Source organism: Leptodactylus fuscus, chromosome 3 (genome assembly GCF_031893055.1).
Source record: "Leptodactylus fuscus isolate aLepFus1 chromosome 3, aLepFus1.hap2, whole genome shotgun sequence".
NCBI lineage: Eukaryota > Metazoa > Chordata > Amphibia > Anura > Leptodactylidae > Leptodactylus > Leptodactylus fuscus.
Window position 1 is genome coordinate 37,844,638 of NC_134267.1, and position 16,647 is coordinate 37,861,284.

A 16,647-nucleotide genomic window follows, 5' to 3' on the forward strand; every position below is an offset into this window, starting at 1 on the left:
GGAATTTACTATGAACTGCTATTATTCTCTGGGGTCCTTTTAGAGCCCAGTATATAATAAGCAGAGGCCCGGTGGAGGTAAGTAAACATAACAAACAGTGTTACCTTCCCCCAGTGTTATGTCTCAGTCCTCTATGGGACTCTTCCAGCCTCCTGAGTGACATCAGGGACCGCTCAGGCCTGGTCTAACAACTTCTAAAAATATTTTTCTCATACAGTGAGCGATAAGAGCCGAACCACCACCACTGATTCCCCTCTGGTACAATTATGAAGTACAAGTTGTCCCCCCCAAAAAATGAAGTGCTCATACAGCTCTGTGAATGGAAAAATAAAATATTGTAACTTTTGGAAGACAGGGAGTGCTAAACCAAAATTGAAAAAATGGCTGAGGCGGGAAGGGGTTAACACGTTTCTGTTTGGTTTTATGTAAATTGTGTTACAGGAAAAGAGAAGAGGGGAAAAAACACAAAATACAAAAGATTGTAATGGCAAGAGGGGGAATGGAGGTGGGGAAGTGACAGATGTCCGGCACTTGTCCAGACCTACCAGCCAGAGTAGTTTGTATTGCACCATTAGATATTTCCTGTGACACCTGAGGAAGAGGCAGGTCCAGGTCCCGCATTTACTCCACTTTGATGTTAACCTCTTCAATGGGGGAGGGGAAGGGTGCAAGAATAGGACAACAAAAGAATCAATATCCTCTGCTGTAAGAATCCCAGCAGTTCAATCGCCAAAATAGGGAAAGAAAAGCAGGCGACATCTTATTGCTGCTGGCCATGACCACTAGCACTCAGCACAGCTCACAGACAATAACACTCAGCAAGTCAGGAAGGCCGGGACCTCGCGTTGCAAACACACTGCATTTTGCACCAAAAAGTGCTACGTATTACAGTCCCTGCAAAGTGGATGGGATTCCGACTAATCCCATCCACACATTGCAGAATAACATCCACAGTGATTTCAAAAACCATTGCGCCTATTGCAATGGGGTCTCGATGTGGAGAATCCAACGCAGATGTGAACGTAGCCTAATGGGTAAGTGACGTGCCAAACTGTTAGGGCCCCTTCACATGGAGTATACGCTGGCTGATTCTGAACATGTAAACGTTCCAAATCAGCGGCGTTTAAAATAGATCCCATTGCTTTCCATGGGAGCCGGCATACGTGCGATCCCCATAGAAATGAATGGAAAAAAGCAGCCCATCCATTTCTATGGGGAGCGCACGTATGCCGGCTCCCATAGAAAGCAATGGGATCTGTTTTAAACGCCGCTGATTCGGAACGTTTACACGCTCAGAATCAGCCGGCGTATCCTCTGTGTGAAGGGGCCCTTAGGCTGAGTTCACACAGGGATTTTTGGTCAGGATTTTGAGGCCTTATCCGCCTCAAAATCCTCACCAAAAAGACGGCTCCCATTGATTTCAGGAGTTTTTTCTGGGAGCCATTTCTTCCAGCTCCCGGGAGAAAGAAGTGAGATGTTCATTCTTCAGGCCATTTCGCCTCCCGATTCAGCCTGAATACACCCCCTCCTCCGGACTAGGCCTAATCCGGAGCGGAGTGCGCAGCTGGATGCCGGTGCAGTACACTGGTTTCAGTCGCCCGCCTCAGGTTCCGGTCCAAAAAAACCCCATGTGATCATACTCTCAGAAAATAAGGCAACTAAGAGGTATCTAAAAACGTGCCAACTTTATCATCCAGCATGAGCCACTGTGATAACTTTGCCGCATTTAGTTCTAAGGCCCGGTTCACATCTGTGTTTGGGCCATTCTGTTCACCTAGCCACAGGAAAAATGCGGAGAGAAAGGTTCTGCAAGCAGTACTTTTCTCTCCACATTTTTCGTGCAAAAATAGAGCAGAAACCACACGGACCCCATTATAGTCCATGGGGTCTTGGGTTTCCGTAGGTCACCACTTTTCTTTATGTGGATAGGTTTCTGTTTGGGGAGGGGGGAGGGTGTTCCTAAGTGGACTCCCTGAACGGAAACCCCAATGCAGATGAAATTTTAGACACTTAATAAATCAGTTCCTTTCTGATTCCGTTTCTTACATTTTCAGTAGTTCTGTATGGGAACCATCTTGTGTACATCTAGAGTCTAAAACACAATATAGACCCAATACTGAGAATTTCCTACAATACACACAGTGTAGGCAGACCCCTCGGAGCTGAACATCCTGGATTCCAGGCTGATACATTTTGCCTTAGCTGACACTTTGTAGCTATGACAGAGCAGAAAGTAAATATTGGTTAGGTCCTATTCACATCTGCGTTCGGGTTTCCGTTTCTGGAGTCCTGAATAGAAACCATTACGCATAAAACAGCGGTTACCTAAGGAAACCCGCAGACCCCATAGACTATAATGGGGTCCGTGTGGTTCTGCACAAAACATGTGGAGAGAAAAGATTTGCCTACAGGAATTTTCTCTCTGTATATTTCGTGCGGAAACTGAGCAGAAACCACATGGACCCCATTACAGTCTATTGGGTTCACAGGTTTCCTAGGCCTTGCGAATTTAAAATGGAATAGAAAATAGGAGAATTTGTAATAAGAAAATGATTAAACTTGATATAAAGAACAGATTCAGTGGTTTTGAAGGAAAGCTCCTTCCTATTTTTGGATAAAATTACATATTGAATTTCAGTTCAGCTTTGTCTGGTTCTCTTCCACAGACAGACATCCAGACCAGGCCTAGAATTCACATCCCCCTATTGCGTTATCTTATCTGCAGTCATGAGAAAGACAATTCTACATATGTGGATTTCACCTACAGCCCCTATGATTCAATCACTCCTTAGCAAATTAGATTGCATCTTCACAATGGTCTGCCTCTATACTCAATTGAATAAGATGACAAAGACTGGGAATTTCTTGGGAAGACTTTATTAAGCTGAAGATCTTGACAAATAGAAAAAAATTAGCACGAGTACTTTAGCTTTTCAGAGTGTTACATCAGGCAACAATGACTTGGTATACAGGTTATACAACTTGGAACTGAGTATAGGATAGCAGATCCCTTTCTTAAAGGGGCTCTATCCGCAAAATCATGCTGATAGAGCCCCACATATGCGTGAATAGCCTTTAAAAAGGTCATTCAGGCACCGCTAAAGTTATATTAAACTACCCCCCAGTTTTAAAATAATACCCTAAAAAAGAATGTGATCTACTTACACATTGTGCATGGTGGGCGGGCATTCAGGGTGCGCCGTCTTCTTCATCCACGCCTCTTCTTCCTCCGATGTCCTCGGGTCCCGTCTTCCTCCGGCGCTCGAGAACTGACATTGATAAAATAAAATGGCCTGGGCGCATGTGCAGTAGCATGCTACTACGGCTACTGCGCAGGTGCCCAGGCCATTTTTTTAAAATCAATGTCAGTTCGCGAGCGCCAGAGGAAGACGGGACCCGAGGACATCGGAGGAAGAAGAGGCGTGGATGAAGAAGACGGCGCACCCTGAATGCCCGCCCACCATGCACAATGTGTAAGTAGATCACATTCTTTTTTAGGGTATTATTTTAAAACTGGGGGGTAGTTTAATATAACTTTAGCGGTGCCTGAATGGGCTTTTTAAAGGCTATTCACGCATATGTGGGGCCTATCAGCATGATTTTGCTGATAGAGCCCCTTTAAAAGAAAGAGAGGTTGGGATGGGATGACAAGGTAGTTGGGGTTTGTTCAGATGTGTTGGTTTCATTGACATGTGCATTATATTCAAACAATGTATAAAATATCCTATTGTGTGTAGACCTACTCTTCATGTCAGACAAGATGCATACACAGGAATTTTCTAAGGCCCTATGGGGGTAACCTGGCTATTAGTCCCTGGTGTTAGTGCCACATTGGCATTCATCACCTGGCTGGAAGAGGAAGCAGAGGAGGATCAGTACAGCATAGATATCCTTTGCCTCCTTTTTGCCTCTGACTCCTCACCCAGTCAGGTGATGAACTGGAATACAACGTAACATGTTGCTGCAGTTGGGATCTCAACCAGGGTACCTGCTAATGCTTATCCCCACCCCTTAATTCTAACATCTCAATGGAGGTAACACCTTTCTGATCCTCACCGCCACTCTCCTCCTGCAGTGGGGACATTGATGATGATGCTGGTGATTCATTATCATATTCCCAGTACAGCAGGGTAATTGCAAGGAGCAGTTTTTAACCCTGCAACAGCCTTCTTGTGTACACCCGTGGTCAATACCACCTGAAATGATGCGTGCTACATAGTATATTCTGTTGTGAATTCTGGTTCTAGAGCTCTATATCACATGATGTCCTCTGAGGGTAAGTTCACATGGGGTTTTTTGCTCCGGCAGAATAGCCTTTCTTAAGGCAATTCCTACGTGTTAGAAAAAAAGGGATTCTAATGATAGGATCCCTTTAAACTGATTTATCTTGTCCTGGCCTTCAAAACCAATCTTAGGCTAAGACCCCATGTGGCGTCCCGCAGCAAAGAAGCGCTGCAGGAAAATACACAGCGACAACACATTGCAGTTCTTCTGGCAGCGCTTAAGGGCTAGTTCAGATGGGGCAAAATGGTGCAGATTTTGACGGGGAATCCACTTCAAAATCCGCCTCCTCACAATAGAGTCCTATGTAAACCGTTAGCGTTCTTTTTTCTGCTAGCGGAAAAAAAGAAGTGACATGACTTTTTGGGCTAGTTCACACGGAGTCAAATAGGCCGGATTTTGACTCGGAATTCGCGTCAGAATCTGGCTCAAAAAACTGCCTCCCATTGAAATCAATGGGTTTGTTCCCACTCGCGGAAAAAAAGAAGCGAGCTGCCCAGGCAGATTCTGTGGCTGATTCAGCTGCAGACACCTCCCTCCTGACTAGGCCCATTTATTTGGGCCTTATCCGGAGCGGAAAGCCGCGACTGTCGGAAGCTGCGTTGAATTCCGCGTACTGGCAGATTTTTTGGTGTTCGAGATATCAGTGCCATTAGTTTGGACATCAATATCCCCCCTCCACTGTCAGAAAGGCCGGCCTTACAGCTTAGCATCATCACTGGGTGGTGAATATCACCCCAGTGCCAGGCTATGAAGAGTACCATCATGTGTGTGTGTGTGTGGGGGAGGGGGGGGCTTTCCTCACAACCCAGCGATGAAACTAAGTAAGGCCCGCCCTTCTGACAGTGCAGAGACACTGGTACCAAAACTAATGGCACCAATATTTCCAGCACTGGAGCGGATACCGTGAAAGCTGACAGTCGTATTTCTAGCGCTATATAATACCGCACATCTCTGAGGACATGAGGGGTCCTCTTAAAGGGGTTATCTACTTGTGATATCTTTGGACTCTTTAAGCCTAGTGTATCTTACATCAGTCTTAATAAAGTTCCTGACTGGCACAAGGGGGCCAAGAGATCTATGAAGAGGCTGCATCGAGCATCCCTGTGCCAGAATGGAACTTGCATAGACTTCCATTCTTGAGCCAACCTACAGATGGCGATAACTTGCAGCAAATTCAGTTGAGTTCTACCTGGTCCAAACAGGTTCTGGACACAAGAACTGGCAACAAAGTGGGCAGATGCCAATTGTTATGGGCCGATTGAGGGCAACCTTGGGACACTATCCTCACACTGTTACCCAGAGGAAGGTGTCCCCTATCAGGTTCAGTTAGTCTGACCCAAAGTGGTTCTGGGCATATATTGGCATCATAGTGGGTAGACAGACAATATTTTAAGGCTAACTACCCACTTTGATGCTAGTTTCCATTCCAGAACTACATTGGGCCAGACCGATCTAAATGAAATGTAATATGGGACAGCGCCCCCTGTATGTTGGCAGCGTGAGAACAACGGACCGCAGCTATTTAACCCTTTAAAAACACAAGTTCGTTATTCAAGTTGGTTAAGAAAAATTCCATCTGCTCAATTTAATGTCAGTTCCTATGCCTGGAACCAATCGGGCCAATCTCATCTCAGATGTATTTACTGTAGGCAACCCCCCTTCTATGTGAGGCCAGAGACCCAAATTCATTTAACCCTTTGAAAACATCACACTGGTAAAAAGTATCAATCTACCCACTTTAATGCCAATCCTTGTGCCCGGGAACGCACCTGGTTGACCTTAACAAAATTTAGCGCCTCTGTTTGATGGCAGTATCAGAGGCCCAAATGCATTTAACCCTTTACTACTTTTATGCCCAGAATCACTTTGCCCCTGATGTGGGACAGCCCTCCCTGTATTTGGCCATTGTAAACTCGTTTAACCCTTTAAACCCCAGTCTTTGATGCCCAGTTTGGTGCCAGTTGTTTCTGACTTCAGGTTCTTGTCACCTTAGGGCAGTGCCATATACTTTATCACTAGGATTCCCCTTATAAATGCATATCATGGGAATGAGAAAGCAACTTGAGCAATGTTATGTACAGAGAGCACAGAGGAGGCCATCACAGGGGGAGGAGCCACAGGCAGGGGAGGAGCAGCTTGTCCTGTATTTATCATCTCAGTGTACAGGAGGCAGGTCTGCAGGGTACAGGAGCTCAGTGCGCATGCTCGTCCTCCCTCTGCAGCTAAGAAGAGTGAGCAGAGCCTGAGTTCCCCGCACAGTCACAGCTGCACTCACCTCCCACTGCTGAGCCATGGCTGCCCCACTGTCTGATAGCGACAAGAGGAAGCAGATCAGTGTCAGGGGCATCGCAGGGCTCGGGGATGTGTCCGAGGTCAGGAAAAGCTTCAATAGGCATCTCCATTTCACCTTAGTGAAAGACAGGAACGTGTCCACCCCCAGAGACTATTACTTTGCCCTGGCACACACTGTCAGGGACCACCTGGTGGGAAGATGGATCCGGACCCAGCAGTACTACTACGAGAAGGACCCCAAGGTAAATGCACCTGCCCTTACTGTAGTGGTGCAGGATCAGTGCCACAACATCATCCATCTTGGCTTGTTGTGCAGAATCTGTGCAGGATCTCAGAGCCACTGATGCCAGCACGTACAGGCATGGAGCAGGGTTTAGATTCTGGTAATGCAGTACAGTTGTAGGAATGGATTTACATTGCTTTTTTGTTTCACATCACTGTATGTAGCTGGGCGTCAACAGGTTAAACTAGTCATCGATATGTTGGGCATTTGCATTGAATGTGTATTGCACTGTCCAGGGGGGAAGGTATCTATTGTAGTACTGCAGTGAGGCTTAACACATGTTAATGTGCCAGTGCTGCAGCCAGACCCTGTTTGTTTGATCACAAATAGCCAATGCTGCAGAGATACCCTGTTTATCTGATCACAAATAGACATATTATTGTGCCAGTGCTGCAGAGATATCCTGTTTATCTGATCACAAATAGCCAGTGCTGCAGAGATACCCTGTTTCTCTGATCACACACAAATAGACATATTAATGTGTCAGTGCTGCATTGATACCCTATTTCTCTGATCACATAGTCATGTTATTGTGCCAGTGCTGCAGCGACACCCTGTTTGTCTGTCCTTACCCTCACCCCCAGTACCTGCCTTAAATATGGCTGTGTATGGATGAGTTCAGAAGCCAAGACTGTGAATATATTCCTGCATCCTCCTGTGTCAGTGCAGGAGATGCCTCCTCTAGGCTTCCATTTATAGATGAGCTTCTGAGGCCTCCTCCAGGAGAAGCCACAATGTCCCCTCATCTGCTGACCTTGAAGGAATCATTTGTACATCCTTTTTGCAGGCAGCCTGGCTTTGTTGTACATTGTGTTTTCTACAGACTTGTATGCATTTAATGGATTTATTTTGACACAGTCTAATGTCATGTACACATGTATTGCTGATACGTATCACCTCCATTCTACTAAAGCTATCATCTGTTTAAGTGAAAATGATGTATAGTATTCTGTGTTTTTTTTTATTTAAAGGGATTGTGACGGATGATTTAACCCTATCACATGACTAGGGCACGTATCATAAAGGGGTACATTTGTCAACCTAACTATACGGGTGTAATTGTGGTTCTACTTTGGCGCATTGCCCCTTCCTGCAACGGAGATGCGCCACATCCCCCATCCTACACCTTGCTATCCACTTTTTCCGTGAAAGTGGGTGGAGCAAAGTAGAGCGCGGGCTTGGGTGGGGACATCTTGGCCTGACAACTGGCATTAACTACATAGGAAATCTACTGGTGTAGATTTCCATTCTGGCGCACAGACGGGAGATTTATTGCTGGAGCCTCTAAATAATTTAGACGCTTCTCAGGCGGGTTGGGGTTTTTATGAAGACTGGCGCTGGGAACGCCAGTCTTAAATTCCCCCCAATGTGTACAGATTGCTTTGTCGCTGTTCACACCATCTTTATTTGCAAGAAAATCAACATTTACCTATTATGCAAATGAGGTTGGAAGTGCCGCAAGGATATCACCATCCCCGTCAGTTGCTGTGAGCTGTGTCTAAAATCTCTTACATTATCTTGATTTACAGTCCAGCGTTTCTGACATCATCCCTGTCTTCATTGATGTATTGTCCTGTGGCGGCCATGGGACAACAGTGAGAGTGGAAATGCCCTGATCTGTGGGATTGCTGGGAATGTGCTACCTTTACATTCATTTCTGTAGGACTGCCAGAGATCACCTTTGGGTACCTACAACAACCCCATAGAAATGAATAGAGTGGCAACATGTCTGCCCAGCCACCACATCAGACTAGGGTTCAACACAGCCTGATCTCATGATGGTGATGTAAATAATCAGACCCTGTGGGTAAAAGGGATACGTTCCATTGGTGGGCAGATCCCTTTAAAGAACCTTCCTGTATTTCACAAATATGGCAGCTTGGTCCTCCAGTGGTGCATAAAGTGCTGAAATCTAGTTAGTCTGCCATTGCCTCCCGGCCTGTTACCTACTGGATGTAAAGAATCAGTTACAATGGTTAGGACTCATGTGTAGAAGATGCAGAGGTACTTGAAGGAGCCCCAAGACCCCCTTTGACTCATAAGTAGACTCACTTATTGTAGTAGCATGAAATAAGTAGTGGGCCCTGAACACACTTTGCATTGAGGTCAAAGGGAATGTCTGACCCCAAATTGATTTGTCATACTGGATAGGTTATCAGTTTGTGATCTCCGGGTGGTCTGACACGCGGACCAGATAAACTGAGTCATCTGGGTGCCAGAGGCTATAGCAATGGACAGGAGCATGCATAGGCTCAGGTATTCAAGTAATACAAGTGGATAGCTCATCAGTATCAAAAAAACCAACAACTTGGTGCTAGACAACCCCTTTAAACCCTTGCCCAGGCTTGTATTGCTATTTTTGATACTAAACAGGGCTATAGAGGAAGTGTCAGCAAGCCGAGCTTTATCACTTCTATACCGTACATGGACAGAGCGTTGCTGACCATGGTTACAAGAACTACAGAGACATCAATAGTGTATTTGTATAGATAACAAACATTGTTAGTATTTATTATCTTCTGTCTGTGGTGTCTTTTATGTATGTGAATAGTTTCTTTTCTATCTATTAGCCCATGATCTTTATCAGTCTAGTGAAGCAGTGGCTGGTGTGCGCTGGTTGTGTAGATACTGTAGATACCTGGCGTCTGGTGGATCCTTCCAGATACAAGAGCTGCTGTTATTGATGGTTAATCGATGGAATGACCTTCATGCCGGAGCGTGAGGTGAAGGAACTTGTGCCCAAATCGCTGCGTAATACCATCATGACTTCATTTATGTCTTTATGATAATATATTCCATTTAGCGCATTAAAGGGATCCTATCATTGGATACCCTTTTTTCTCAATAACACGTAGGAATAGCCTTAAGAAAGGCCATTTTTCTCCTACCTTTAGATGTCTTCTCCGCGCCGCCGTTCGGTAGAAATCCAGATTTGCTTCAGTATGCAAATTAGTGCCCTCGCAGCACTGGGGGTGTCCCCAACGCTGCGAGAGAACTCTCCAGCGCCGCCTCCATCTTCTGAAACGCCCGCTCCCTGTGTCTTCTTCCGTCCTGAGTTTCAATCTTCTAGGCCTTGGGCCGAGCCGACTGCGCAACGCCCAAGCCACAAGAAAATGGCCGCTTACACCAGCTTACAGTGTAAGCGGCCATTTTCTTGTGGCCTGTGGGCATGCGCAGTCAGCTCGGCCTGAGGCCTAGAAAATTGAAGACCCAGGACGGAAGAAGACACAGAGAGAGGGCGTTTCAGACGAAGATAGAGGCGGTGCTGGAGATTTCTTTCGCAGCATTGGGGGCGCCCCAAGTGCTGCGAGAGAACTCATTTGCATACTGAAGAAAATCTGGATTTCTACCGAACAGTGGCTCAGAGAAGAAATCTAAAGGTAGGAGAAGAATAGCCTTTCTTAAGGCTATTCCTACGTGTTATCGAGAAAAAAAGGGTATCCAATGATAGGATCCCTTTAAGCATTGAAGGGAGCCGTCACCAGTAAAATGCAATGTAATCTGCATCTGACTTGACCACATTGATAAATAGACTTGTTGACAAAGATCCAGTTTAATGTTAGGGCCCTACTTTGCGGAAATGCAACTTTTTTTGTTGCGGGTTTCTTGAGCCAAAGCCAAGAATGGCTACAAAAGGTATGGAAAATATATAGGAAGCTTCCTAGACTTCTACTTTTCCTCAAGCTAATCCACTTCTACTTCTGCTCAATCCATTCCTGCACCAAATAAATATGCATTTCCGCAACGTGGTGCCTTCACCTTAGTTGTTTTCTATATATTGTCTGCCACTGTATATAGTACACGGACCCAATAATGTCCCTATACACTTGTCTATAGTTTTTAGTGTCTGGGCCTTAGAAATCTGCAAATTGTGGAGCAGGTTCTATTCTTGTTTACCTTCATAGAACAGACTCACAGATACAGGTGTAGGCGACCATACAGGGGTGCAGACATGTTTTTTGAAAATTGCAGACAGTAAACACTACTACAGTCATGTGCGTGCAGCCTAACTTATATTTTATTCCTCAAAGTCTTTGCTGTATATCTTAAAGTCTTGGAAGTAGTCCTATCAGTGACTGAGTCTCCCCTCTAGGACTGTAGACTTTATAACGTAGAGCTGAGATTTCAATAAATAAAATATAAGGTACTGAATCTTTCCCAACATATCAATCTGCTCATATCCTAATTCTCTGTAATATTCTGCCTACAGCATGAGGTCCGCTGAACTTCTGTCCAAAAATGCAGAGAGAAACGTCTTTTGTTTCTGCATTTTTCAAATGGAATGGGGGAAGGAGTCTCCAAATGGATAGCAAGCACTAGTGTGAACCTAGCCTTATAATGCAGAAAGAACCAAACACTGATCACCTCTTCCTCTGTGCTGACCCACTTCTGACCCAGAGGCGATCCTGTTGACTTTTGTTTGCAAGCAACTAGCATGGGACTTCTGCAGCCACTGTCTACCATACTGTACTGGCATCACCGATCACCATTGTGCCATGATGCCAATAGTAAGGCATGTGTTGGCTGCTTTAAAACAATGAGCGGGAGGACCACATGGGATTCAGCTCAGTCTTTTTTTCAGAACGCATTAGGATTGCATGTACATCCCTTCATTTTCTTATATCCTCTGCCGTAATTGCCCCTGTAGCAATTGTCCAAATACCTGGTTTGACTACCGAAATAAATCGTATCATCAGATTTTCTTCACCAAATCGACGTGCACAGAACACTGGTGGACTCAATCCAGTTGAAACAACATGAAGACGAAAAGAGACTTGTATCCAGCATCAGTCGAATGGTGATAGATAAAATTTAACCTTTATTCAATTCCCATAAAACGATCATCATCTTCAAAGAGGGTATACAGCAGATGTACAGCATGACATGGCTACGCGTTTCGGAGCTTTAAACTTGCTCCTTCCTTGAGGAGTCGCACACTCCTCTCCAGATTAGGCCCAATGAATGGGCCTAGTCCGGAGGAGGGAGTGTCTTCAGGCCAAATCACGAGACGACTCGGCCTGAAGAATGAGCACCTCGCTTTTTTTTTCCGGGAGCTGGAAGAAACGGCTCTCAGAAAAAAGACCTGACCAGCTCCCATTGATTTCAATGGGGGGCATCTTTTTGATCAGGATTTTGAGGCCTCATAATCCTGACCAAAAATGTCTGTGTGAACTTACCCAGTTTGTTCCGTCTCCCAGAAAAAGAAGCGAGTCGCGAGGCGAATCGGTCTGTAGACACTCCCGACTAGGCCCATTTATTGTGCCTAATCTGGAGCGGATTGCGCGACTGGATGCCGGTGCGGTGCATGTGAACTTATCCTTAGGCCTGATGCACATAACCAAATGTTCAGACTGAGGAGGTTGTACTTTTTAAGTTCCTTCTGTGTTACCATTGTTTAGAATAGGGGGTTCTGTTCCATTTTCATGGAGCTGGATAATTATCGGAACGGATTGCAGCATCGGACCCCCCTTCGCCCCAGACTGCTCACTTGGTGGTGTGCATGAGGCCTCACCAATTAGATAGTGATGACCTCACCAATGGTAAGGATAAGACATCGGTTTGTAGTCCTTTAATGCAACTATTCCCAGTCACTGTCAGCTACAATAAAACTTGGCTCTGATAATCTGCTGATCTGTCCGAATATTAGAAAATTCTACGATATCAATTATTACCGTATTTTCCGGACTATAAGGCGCACATAAAAACCTACGATTTCCTCAGAAATCGTAAGTGCGGCTTATAGTCCGGTGCGCCTTATATATGGATGGAAGCGGCGGCAAAGTCTGCGTGCCGCTTCCATACATACATAAAAGGCACCGTAAGGGTGCATTCACACTACGGCACGCCGACGTTACAGCAGGGCTGCCGGACACTTCCTATTCATTTCTATGGGAGCCGGCATGCGAGCGCTCCCCATAGAAATCAATGGACAGACACTTCCCATTCATTTCTATGGGGAGCGCTCGCATGCCGGCTCCCATAGAAATGAATGGGAAGTGTCCGGCAGCCCTGCCTGAAACAGAACGTGAAACTTACCGAGCGGTGCAGGGCGGGCGGGCATTCAGGCCTCCTCTTCCTCCGATGTCCTGACCACTTCCTCCGGCGCTCGCGAACTAATGGCCTGGGCGCATGCGCAATAACATAATGCTTCTACTACTGCGCATGCGCCCAGGCCATTATCAGCTAGCGAGCGGTGGAGGAGGAGGACGGAACATCGGAGGAAGAGGAGGCCTGAATGCCCGCCCACCCTGCACCGCTCGGTAAGTTTCACATTCTGTTTCAGGCTTATATTTTAAAACGGGGGGGTTGGGCTCTATCAGCATGATTTTGCTGATAGAGCCCCTCCTCGCCTTCCGAGCGCTTCCAATAGAAGCGGCTGGCACGCGGGGGGTTAAGCGGCCGCTGGCAAAGTCTGCCTGCCGCCGCTTTCAATAACATATAATGTGCATCGGACTGCGGCTTATAGTCCGGTGCGCCTTATATATGAACCGAGACGGACTATAAGGCGCTCATGGGCAATACGGCTTATAGTCCAGTGCGCCTTATAGTCCGTAAAATACGGTATATAAAACCAAAACAGTCCTTTATTTGTTTCCCCTGCTGTATTCCTCTTTTTAGGTATTAGGCTTTATGTACTATGCCGACGTCCTACACAAGTGTCCTGTAGGTCATATTAAGGGTAAACTGTTAATCCTATAGACGGATGCTGTCAGCTGCCTTCTGTTAGTGAGGGATGGCCATTTCTACCCAGCATCCTGTGACGTCACCCCCCCTGGTGTCACCCTGTGCATTTCCCACCTGCACCCTGCTGCCTAGCGAGCGAGCACTATATTTGGTGTGATGATTCAGCTGTGCGCACACTATTGTTACAGCAATGCTCGCTTTCTGATAATTGCTTCATCTGCTTTACCCATAAGCTCATTAGACACATTTTCTAGCCCGTCTGTGTGTTCACATTGTATTATTTCTATTTCCATAGATATCTTATCCTTTGAAACGATTCCTATCATTTTTACGGTTCTTTTACTGTTTAGGAGAACAATGGCGCTCCGCCTTTGGAATTGTTTCAGTAAATGATGGAATTCATTTAATTGTAATTTTATCTTAGGCCCCATTCACACCCTGAACGGAAACGTATACGCATAAAAAAAGCGGTTACTTGGGAAACCCGCAGACCCCAAAGACTATAATGGGGTCCGTGTGGTTTCTGCATGAAACATGTGGAGAGAAAAGTCTTGCAAGCAGCGCTTTTCTCTCTGCATGTTTTGTGCAGAAACCACACGGATCCCATTATAGTCTATGGAGTCCGCAGGTTTACTTAGGTAACCGCTTTTTTATACGTATAGGTTTCTATTCGGGGGGGTTCTCCAAACGGAACAGAAACCATATGAACCAGGCTTTAAAATGCTATTATTCTGAATATAACATACGGGCTGAGATAGACGGCCCTGCACACAGTAGCCAAATACCTGCCCTGCCATGGCAGTCGATTTTGTTTTACCCTAAACCTCATGACCCTAATGGTTTTGTTCTCATGCAGTCTTTTCATTTTTTGCGGACCTGTTTTTGTTCTGTGAAGAATGGATCAATTGTGTATAAATTGTTATACTTGCGGATGCCGGCCATATTTTCATGGACCCATAGACTTTAATGGGCATGGTTAGTCTGCAAAATAGAGCGCGTTTCAGATGTTTGTTTTTTTCTTCTGCCCAATGGTCCGCTGCACATACCCCTTTGCAATCAATAGTCTCATCTGCTGTCCGTGCAGTTCACATGACCTCACATGTCACATGAGCACATGTCCGTGAAATAAGGTCATCTTATTACAGTGGCACCATTGGTAGCTTTTAATAATTATAATATATTGTATTACAATTTGCTTTATTAGACTTTTCCTATTTCCTCCTTGGAATTGTTTTCTTTTTAATAATATCTTGGAGGCATTAGGTCACATTAAAGGGATTGTCCAGACCCAAATTGAATTTCCACAGGATAGGTCCTCAGTATGTTTTCTGTCGGGGGTCTGACACCTGAACCCTGCACAGACCATCTGTTCTAGTTGCCTGCAGGCATCGGAAGCTACCAGTGCAGGGGTAGGCATCCTTCACTACAACTCCCAGCATGCATACTGGCTCTGCTGTACTTGGAACTCCCATGGAAGTAAATGGAGCATGTTGGGAGTTGTAGTTTCACAGCAGCTGGAGAGCCGAAGGTTGTGGATGGGCAGCGTGTGCAGCAGTGCTTGTATTCAGGTAAAGGAGTGGCACAGCAGCGCCATCCACTGTATAGTGGTGGTTCTGATGAACTGCAGCTCCTCTCGTAGTTCTGCACACACCGGTCATCCACAAACCCGGAGGCTGCAAGAACAGATGATATGTGCAGAGTGTCGGATTCGGACAGGTCATATCCTCACAAACCCAAGAGTATATTCATACGGTGGAATGGAAGATGATTTAAGGTGAACATCCATCCAATCAGTGCTGACTGCGGGAACATGCCCCTTAGGCAAGAGGGAATGGTAACACCCAGTTGTCAGTTTATTTATACATTTCCAGGAGGGATAACAAGGGAACAGAACCAAAAAATGTTGCAGAATTATAATTTAATGGAGAATACAAGTAGTTACTAAAAGACAGGAGGGGGGACAGGCCATATATAGCACATTTTCTTCGGGTTATGGACAGTATATCTTACAATACCAATCCTGGATGTAAAGTGGAGAAACATCGTAGTATAAGTGTGGGCGACCTGTCTAGGAAGCAGAATGGCTGGATATAGCTAGAAAGGATAGAGCGTATCCCTATAGGGGACATTATTTTTATACCTTTTAGGATCAGCGACATCTCTGCTACATCAAAGTAAGAACTAAGAACGTTTCATTAACCTGCGCCCTGCTGTCCTATATTCTGAGTAAGGATGAATTGTATGGAAGGCTGACAAGTGGAATTAACAGAACTAATGGCTATAGGTTCACGATTTATGGCCAGTGCTAAGTGCTTTATTGGATTATTGCTTCTTATGGTTTTCACAGTACGAGGCTCTGTACAATAACACGGTGCCCTTGACAGGTTGACCTTATTGACTGAGCTTTTCGCTCCAGTTATCTATTGCTTATAGTATGGATACCGGTCAAAAAATGTTTTAGACCATAACACTTAATGAATTGGGTTTTGGGATTTCAATGGTGACGTAAAGTTGGATTTATGGCACATGCTGCAGTTTTGCAAAATCCCAACAGTTTAATTTATGGGAGAGCATTAAAGGGAGTCACCACCAGCAAAATGGCTCTAACCACTTATAGGCTGATGTGTTAGTCTAAGTGTCAGTAACTGCAGGAGAAAATAGAAGCTCCAGCAGGCGCGGCCAAAAAGCTCATTTGTATACGGATCAAAAGTTGATTTTCTTTGCAGCAAGATTGCACTTTGGCACAAAAAGGAGTGTTCACTAAGTCCCTGCCAGCCCTACAATAGCAAATACTGTAAGTGATATAGCAGTGATATTGGTGGTGGTAGACTCCCTATGGAATGCTGTTTTTTATAGGTGTATTAGCCTCTGCCCGCGACTTCGTCTGCGTGTTGTTGGCGTTGATGATCCACCTATATTCAACAACTTGCTGCCATTGATGGTTCGCCTGCTCTGGTGTTTCGGCAGCTCTTAAGCTGTCCTGCTGCTGAACTCATTCCTCACGCCGTGCCTGTGATTGTTTCGGCATCTCAGCAGCTCGCTGGGACGCCATATAATGAGCGTGTTGTTGGTGTTGATCATTCGCCTGCTCCGGCTTTTCGGCA

The 16,647-nt window shown here is 45.5% G+C and overlaps 1 protein-coding gene across 1 annotated transcript in view; it reads left to right on the forward strand.

Annotated features, from left to right (window-relative positions):
* Nucleotides 1-6,489: 6,489 nt before the first annotated feature.
* PYGB (glycogen phosphorylase B) overlaps nt 6,490-16,647 on the forward strand; it is a 49,049-nt gene continuing 38,891 nt past the window's right edge. Inside the window, exon 1 of the mRNA XM_075267414.1 lies at nt 6,490-6,818. Within this exon, the coding sequence (XP_075123515.1) occupies nt 6,576-6,818 (243 nt within the window). The 5' untranslated portion in view covers nt 6,490-6,575. The remainder of the gene's footprint in view (nt 6,819-16,647) is intronic.